At 41.7% G+C, this 8,490-nt stretch overlaps 1 protein-coding gene across 2 annotated transcripts; it reads right to left on the bottom strand.

The window, feature by feature from the left end:
• Window positions 1–1,243: 1,243 nt before the first annotated feature.
• hepacam2 (HEPACAM family member 2) lies at window positions 1,244–8,207 on the bottom strand. 2 transcript variants are annotated; one of them, XM_086137608.1, is made up of 9 exons: window positions 8,035–8,207; window positions 4,623–4,982; window positions 4,251–4,538; window positions 3,811–4,110; window positions 3,095–3,220; window positions 2,960–2,981; window positions 2,836–2,888; window positions 2,094–2,167; window positions 1,244–2,001 (listed from the first exon to the last, which is right to left on the bottom strand). In XM_086137608.1, exons 1-9 carry the CDS (start codon window positions 8,090–8,092, stop codon window positions 1,891–1,893), a joined length of 1,392 nt encoding a protein of 463 aa, XP_085993734.1. In that variant the 5' UTR covers window positions 8,093–8,207; the 3' UTR covers window positions 1,244–1,890. The 2 variants fall into 2 exon arrangements, with proteins under 2 accessions (XP_085993734.1, XP_085993735.1); XM_086137609.1 differs by having other exon boundaries at window positions 2,836–2,870.
• Between the last annotated feature and the right edge of the window lie 283 nt (window positions 8,208–8,490).

The raw sequence follows: 8,490 nt of genomic DNA, 5'->3' as shown, positions 1-8,490 counted from the left end.
TCCTAGCAGGCCTTGACCAATAATTGGCGCCAATATTAGAACGTAACAGTAAAAAGCACGATATCTAACACAAATTACTCATTAGTTTTACACTGATTACATTCGGCACAACAACATTGTATTCGCCCACTTGATCAGGTGATAAACCTGAATAGTTTCTTTTGCCCTAAATAACCTGCTTGACATGATCATTATATTTGCGTGCCTACTTTAATTCACACTGTCATCAGAGCAAAAGATAACAAAAACTGCTTTGCTCTTCGCAAAACCTTTTGTTGTTGATTTATTGGCAAAAACGAATTCTTACTCTGGACTGCAGTGTGCAAATAGATTTGTGTTTGTGTCAAACGAATCATGCGAATAGCACGTTGTAGCGGCCCCTGGTGGCGTAAATCAAAACAACACCAACTCTGAGTTTTATTGAAGACTATTTGTTCATAGTCTGAATGGTTAGTAATGCAGTCTATAATATCGAATGTTTCTACTAGAACGATTGAATAGCAAATGACACTGCACTATGACAGAGCCACTATACATATGGCCTTGTAATTTTCACTTTAGGCATATTTGGTCAAATCGGGAGACACAATGATCTATTGTTCCTGCATGGTTAATGAAGCTCCAGGCTATTTCCCAGTCAAATGAAGGTGAGCAAGCGCTTTTTAGGTATTTGTAGGCATTCAGCCAAAGAGGAGCCTCCCCTCGAGCATACGCTGCTAACAGATGGCACGACCCACTCACAACGACTTCATTCACTAGGTCATAATGTAATTCGAGGTGAGGTTCATTTAATAAAGTGCTTATTTTTGTTCAGGATCTGCCATGTTAAATTCTCATCAATATTAAAATTTCCTGACAAGGGGGATTCATTATTATCCTACACTCCCCAGCAAGTATCGTCTGACCTCAGAGTATTTTGAGTGTCCGGTTGTCTCTTATAGTGTATACACCAACAACAGACACTTTATTTTTCATCTTCTCATAACAGGGTGCCAGCAGAAGTTGCTGGAGTGCACTCATCATACTGAAGCATCAGTCCGCTTCTGCGTGTGTCTCACCATCACAGCCGGTAGGTACGCTGCATACCAATGCATCATGTCTACAACCAAACCAACTATTCTGCAGCAATTGCAAGTCTTTCACAAGTGACAGAACAAGTGACAGGGGCTCATGTTTGTTTGTTTGTTTTCAGGCTGAAAGTGATTGTTTTCAGCCTGAACGATTGTTAAAAACAAAAGTCATGTACCGGCAATCATATTTATTCAAATAAAAAACAGAGATACAAATGCAAACTGTACATTAATTTAAAAAGCATTCATTCCCCTTATTGACATTCACGTGCAGAGAAATGCTACATGTATAGAAAATGGGTTAAAGGTTTCAAAAAGGAATAAACAGATCTTAAGGACACCTTGAAATGGAATCATATTATAAATGAATCTCAGTCTAACCTATGTACAGTATTTACAGTTTTTCGTCTCACTCACTACCATAAATTAGAAAAATACTTGATGAAACACAAGTCTCATTAAACTCAGTCTTTTAGAACCACATTAAATAAATAAAAAATTCAATTAAGGAATAAGTTTTAAATATGATTCTCTTTCTCTCTCTCTCTCTCCCTCGCAATGTCTTTCCGACACAAATTTCCTGTAGAAAATGTAAGAAAATCCTGTTTTAAATAAAATGGGATGACAGCAAAATGACCTCAATCAAATAAATTATCTGTCCTGGAGTGTGGACAACAACGGTGCACAATAAGATTGTCCACTCGCACAGGTCTCTATTAGCTCTTGTGCAAACAGTGAGTCATTAAAAGCAGTGCCTTGGGCTTTGACAAGAGTCTCAAGACATACCCAAATCGTATTTTTTAAGGCGAGGACTTAAAAGTCACTTGAGAAAATTCTGCCCAGGGGTTTCAGGAACATGTCTGATGACATCGTAGATTGTGGTGTGCATATCCTGAAGTGACTCCAGCCGAGCCAGAGATCTGCATGATGCCTGCAGGACAGTAGGGAGAAAAACATCCATTTAACAGCTCTTGCTGCTTTTGGGGGCAAATGTGGGGGGGAGAAAAATAAAAAAAAACATACTTGTGCAGATTCCATTTTCCCAGGCATGGAGACAAATTCATAGATGCCAAAGTCTTCAGATGCATCTTCATGGCCTGTTGATGAATATATTCTATTATTAGATCATGAGGAGATAGTCCCTTCTTGACTCAAACTGTCAGAATGTGACAGTATGGCATCTCATACAGCTAATATGTTAAACATATGTGCCTATGACATACTGTGCAATCTATTTAACTGAAAACAAAAATTTGAAATTAGTTACACTGATGACATGGAGAACATCTTTCCTTTCATCTTCAGTACCGCTTATCCTCATGAGGGTCACAAGTGAGTGACTTTCAGCAGCTTACGTGTACCCCTAATCGGCCCACTGCCCAATTGCAGAATGCTAACAAATGATCATTTGAACTCACATTCACGCCTACAGTTAATTTTAAGACTTCAATTAACTCGAGAAACATATTTTTACAATGTGGAAGGTCAAGCTCCACAATTAAGAGTGAGTGAAATGTCATGTCTGTGTTTATTTATTTTTGTTTGCAAGCGCCTTTTGTTAATTCCCCATTTTTCCCCCTTGGATCCTTGTGTCTAGCGTTTTCTGTTTTGCGCTTTTGATCATAAACATTTTTGTTATTCGCATTTTGTCTGTGACTGAATTTCTGGGATCCTAAACATTAATCGGTTTATTCCGAACCTGTCATGAAAAAGAATGAATAATACGCATGTGTACAGAAGAGTTGTGATATAAGCAGTGTCTTACCAGATCGATGTGGTCGTTTCTGATCAGAGATTGGTCTGGAAAAAAAGGTTGTTCTAAGTAGAAGATGATACCAGTCTGTATTTGAATCACATGACTTCATTGAATAGTTTGCTTTTGTCCTTACCTGTTATAAATTCTCATGAGCACTGCGGATAAGATGGAAGGAGGCAAAATGAAAAATGAATACGTGAGGCAGTCGAGAAAATGTGGAATCATGCATGATAACTGAGTATGGGAGTTGCAAAAAGGGCTATCTAACCTCTTTTTGGATGACAGGCTTTCCTAAAAAATACCAGCAGCATGCTGCCGATGATGAACAGAGAACACAAAGTAATAACAGCCACCGGGGAGACAGCATTATTATCCTGGGTGTGCTTCTCTTTTCCTGCAAACAAACACGGGAGGGACTACAAATTACTCCTGTTTAAACTGCATTTGGACTGCATTAGCCGACTTTGGAACAGGAGGGGGGCAAGGTTGGAGTACCGCTGCATACAAAAAAAAGAGTGAAAAATGATGTCATCCGAATCGTAGTAGTCGTTGTAAGTCATAGATGAAAAATAAAAATAAAAGAAATTCAAGTCACCCGGCTTCTGTGTACTAGTTAAACCCTAACCAGTAATCAGCATAAGCCATCGCTGAGCCTTTTCTCTCCATCACCGTGACAACATATCAGCGTTCCACACAGTCTCTCCGCATGCTATAAAACTTCGTCAACAAATACAACAGCTGTTATGCTCTGTTTACTTTCCCACACACTGAACTTTAATACGGACTCCAGGCAGTGAAACCTAGCAACGGAGATAAAAATGCGCCGTTCATGAGCCATAGTAGTCATAATCAGGTTTCACTTCCCTGCCAAGCGCGGAATTGGTAGCCCTGGACAGAATAAAACCTCATCTGATTTCCCTGAATGTTTATCGCGCAATTCCCCGAAACACCCCGCGCTTTTGATTCTCGTCATTTTCCACCCACCTGTTCCAAGGCTGGCGACCACCAAGGTAAACTGGGTCTCGTCTTGCTTCTGCGTCACATTGTTGAAGGCTCGGCACAGGTACTCTTCAGCCTGGGCCAGTTTGTAGGAGAGAACCTCCAAGCGCGGGCCCTCGGTGATGACCCGCGTCGTGTTGCGCCGCTTGGAGATCCACACGTAGCTGTTGGGCGGGTTGGATTCAGCCTGGCACTCAAAGAAGACCACTTCTCCTGGGTTGATGGTGAACACCTCCCCTGTGCGGAGGCCTTGGTCAGAGTTCACCTCTAAGTTGTACGGGCCATCTAAGGAGGATATAAATGGGTCGGGGAAAACAAAAATCATACATCAGAAAATTCAATCTCCAACTATCTCGAAACTCGCGCATGGTCAACTGTCAAAGAAAGGCATAGATTGGACCCGATTAAGGAGAAAGCCCACTCACAGTAAACGGTGAGCTCCGAGGCCTTTCTGCATCTCTCCTGGCTGACAGGGTTGCTCGCCACACAGCGGTAACTTCCCTTGTCCTCCTTTTTCACGGGACTGATCAGTAGCGTGGACTTGTCTTTGGAAAAGTGATATCTGTCACTGACACCCAGAAGGACATTGTCTCTGTACCACTGAAACACAACTCTCGTTCCTCTCTCCACCGAACATGTCCACGTCACGTTGGCCTTGTCCTCAACGACTGCATAAGATGGGCTCCTTTCGATGACTGGCGTGGATACGGGAACTGAGAAGCAAATACAACGGTGTGCATTTAGAGATTGCTACAATAACTGACCTGAATTGATGCATCAAACTCAAGTAAACTCACCATCCACAGTGACACGCACTGTGTGCTCCTCTTTGAAAACCCGCCCCGACTTGTTGAGAAACTCGATGTTGAGATTGAGGTGATAATCGCCTTCGTCGCGCCGGTTTAATGTTCGTATCAGCAAAGACATATTGGGCTCTTTGAAAAAGACGTGGTTGCGGTACATCATGTTAGGAATGGAGGATTCTTTGGTAAATGTCACCAGAGTGGTCCTGTTGCCGCTCGTGGTGGTGTGGGACCACGTTCCCTGGATATTCGCCTCATCCAATTGGAAGTATATCTCAACCGGCAGGCGGAGGGACTTTCCCTCGATGCCGTGGCGTGTTGATGAAGGGACATGGATGAATCTTGCGCTGACATCTGTGAGATGAGGAAGAAGAGTTGGTTTTTAGAGTCACTGAACACAGTCCAGTGTAGGGCTGAACGAGTTTTTAAAATAATCGTATTGCAATGTTTCCCCCTCAATATTCCAATTGTGATTATTTAAAAAAGGAAAAGTCTACCATCCGACCAAAATATTTTTTTTGTTTGTTTTTTTTGGTGATAATTGCATGCTTTGGAATTTGAAAATCGCATTCTACGACATTGTGATATTGCCTAGTTCAGGGTATATCCCACCTCCCGGGCCAGGCTACAGCTCACGTGACCCAAGGGGGGAGGGGGGAGTTTACATTTAGACACATCTCTTCATCGGAATGATCATTTCCAGGTTGAAGAGAAACAACACAGCAGCTGTATCAACATATATCGTTCCTGTATACTACTCCCCGTACTGGGTTAATCAGAACTGAATGTTATCTCCTTTGTAAAGTGAGAATTTGCATTTCATGTCTCCTCATTGAAATGTGCTGGAATGCCTAACAGGGAGTGTAACTTGCTCATGTCAAAGCATTAATGGGGCCTTGATCAACAACTCGAGGCTTGGTCTCAGAGGTTATTTGGACAATCTCTATCCTTTTCTCCAAGTTGTCCAGATCCTCAAACTGTAATGAGTTAATATTGACACAAGTCACTGCTGTCATTGTTTGACAAGGACAAGACCTGTCTTTCAACCTCACGCCACACAAAGCAAACACACGGGCGGTCTAAAGGCACTGGATAGCTGTTGATATGTAGCACCTCACTGTCTGCTGTTGAGGGCAGTTGCCAGGGAGGCTTGTCAACACAATGCTCAACAACTTCTCACTTCAACAAATTGTGTTTCAAACAATGCCGACATTGTGAGTTCAGCACAATTAATATGACCCGCATATTAGATCTGCTGGGGGGGGGGGGGGGGTGTTAATGTCCTTCATTGTGTTACATAAGCATCATTAATATTTCATTTGAGATGGCTGGTGTCTTTTGGCAGGAGGGATCTTCACGATTACTGATTGCTTTTGGCGCACTTTTTTTTTCTTCTTTTGTAAAGTCGAAAAAGTGGAATGAAGTAGTTTTTCAGTTTCTGTTTGGATGCCAGGCTGAGAGCAAACAGCATGTGAGGGGGTGGCGGTACTGTGAGCCACTAACTTGCAAAGAGACTCTCACTGTTTGCTCACATTGGGATATCTTCTAACTATCCTTTTCACGCTTTTCATTATTTCTATTTATATATGAATATACACACACAGAATTATGTGTATAGTTTGATGTCATTGAGGTTAACTACGGCATAGAGAAACTCAACTGAAAACTTTCTGAAATTCAAAATACATTTTTAAGCAGGGCATAGTCGGTTTGCTAACTGTATTAAGTTGTAAAGTGAAGGTCCACCATGTGCGTATTTACAGGCTAGCATTAGCCATAAAGGCACATTCTCTGCCTGGTGATCATGTAAGTTGAGGGGTTCGTTGTTTTTGAATGGATGGCTCTTAGGAAACGGCAAAAGGAGAGATGGATTCCGTTTGAACGCCGCTTTATTGAAACATAGAATGATAATAATTAATAAGATAATATTAGCTTACAATCACTTCCAAAGTGAGATTCCAATTTGTGTTTTTCAAAGAATCGAAACTTTTCCATCATTAAAAAATAATAATAATAATTATAGCTGTCAAATCTTGCGTCAAAATAACGTGCTAAGTTTGGATGAGAAGAGGTAATCATTAAAAAGTCATCAATATTCAAACACCTTTCACACAGATCGAATGCAAATGGCAGGACTTTCAATTTGACATGGAAAATCCAATTTGCAAGTTAGGCATATCTGTCCTTCAAATCTAATCAGAGCAGGTTGGTGTGCTTGTAGTGAGGCTAAAATTAGGTAAACGTTTGATATACACACACACACCTCCTTTCCGAACAAATGCTACTTCCTCCTGTTCCTCCATGTTTCCATGCTCCTTATCACAATGACTTAACTACTCTGCTAGCCGTTATGCACTAAATAATAGATGCGGCACCCACACCCTTGCAACACGTTCATCTCTCCCAGGCCTGCAGGCGAGTTTCTGTGTTTTGTGTGAGCGTGCGTGTGTGTTGTCACAAGCAGGCGTGTGCCTTCATTTACACCAGCTGGGACACACTGAAAAGACAAAATGAGGAGAAGTGTGCCGAGCCCGCTGCTTAACTGTTGCCCCAAACAAAGTGGTCATTGTTGTGGTCATACACTGCTGCAGTGATGGTAAAGCTTGTACACGCACGCACGCACACACACGCACGCGCACACACACACACACACAAACACTCAAGGTAAGGAAGGGCACACATGCACATCCAAACAATTGCAAGAGAAAGCCCATAAATACTCACACCTGCCTCTTATCACCTTCACAACCAAGTAAGTTGTTTGGATACTAAATAAAGTCAGCCGGTGCGTGTCCAAAGGCAAGTTTAGGTCTCCCACTTTGCTCAAAGATAAGACAAACACATCTCCTTAAGGATGTAGCGGTTAATTTTAGATGTTGTGTTTGGGTAAGGTTGTCTCAAAATGAGTCACAGAGCAGTGGTGTTGCCCACTTCTTGTTTCCACTGCCTTTTGAAAAATTATTCTCATGCTGGCAACATTCAAAAAGCGAAGTTACACAGCGAGGATTATGGATGAAAAGAATGTGTCAATAAACAAGATCCAGACCACAAAATTTACTGAAGACATATTCCAATTAGAGTAGAGTAACTTCGCACTTATAAAGCTGTTTTTTTGTTGTTGTTGTTGTTGTTTTAATGGTGACAAGAGGTGAGAGAATGCCCTTTTGGGTACGTTTTGGTTCTGAATGTTCTTTTTGTATTGTTCATGTCATATTTTCATTTTAAACTAAACATTAAGAAAATATGATGAATAAGACTGCATCTCAGATGCGTGTAATTGCTGCAGACAAATGTCTCATTTAACATTTTCTCACTTCTAAAAAATAAATAAATAAATAATAATAATTACATCTTGCTACATGTTAACGTTTTTCATCCCTCACATCATCCCATCAGCAGCGCTCACCTGTTAGCAGGACCAGCAGCAAGCAGATGTGAAGTAGCATTCCCCCCATGGCCTCCATGGCATCTTATCCTCTTGGGACTTGTGAGGAATGAGAAATAAACAAGGGAGGTGGTAGAGTGATGATTGAGGAGGGAGTAGAGAAGTGCGACTGGTTGTGGTGACTACATTTGCCAGGGAAATGAGATGAGCTAGCTTCAGCAGCAAGGCTCCTCCCATGTGACATCAGGTGGGGGAAGAAGAAGAAGAAGAGGTTCACCTGAGTGGAAGGACAGTATGCCCCCCCCCCACACACACACACAAACATAGTCCTGCCTTAAGGCTGAAGGTTTCGTTTCATCACAGAAACTGAGACATGTGCATGTAAATTAATAGTTTCAACGCCAGACTTGGAAACCTGAATCTTGACGGTAAAACGCCAGCTTTTTACATCAATCCCTTAAGGTGTGTACATGTGTC

The sequence above is a fragment of the Hippocampus guttulatus genome, chromosome 18 (genome assembly GCF_054856545.1).
Source record: "Hippocampus guttulatus isolate MCC_2025c chromosome 18, RoL_Hgut_1.0, whole genome shotgun sequence".
Classification (NCBI taxonomy): domain Eukaryota; kingdom Metazoa; phylum Chordata; class Actinopteri; order Syngnathiformes; family Syngnathidae; genus Hippocampus; species Hippocampus guttulatus.
Note: the sequence above shows the minus strand (reverse complement) of the source record. Positions and strands in the feature narration are given on the sequence as shown.

What these genes read in the sequence shown, in the direction of transcription:
- hepacam2 (XM_086137608.1), bottom strand. Translation starts at nt 8,092, where the DNA reads ATGGAGGCCATGGGGGGAATGCTACTTCACATCTGCTTGCTGCTGGTC. An exon ending in GCTGCTGGTCCTGCTAACAG is followed by an intron (nt 4,983 to 8,034) that starts GTGAGCGCTGCT and finishes CTCATCTCACAG; the next exon opens with ATGTCAGCGCAAGATTCATC. An exon ending in AGCCTGTCATCCAAAAAGAG is followed by an intron (nt 2,982 to 3,094) that starts GTTAGATAGCCC and finishes TCTTATCCGCAG; the next exon opens with TGCTCATGAGAATTTATAAC.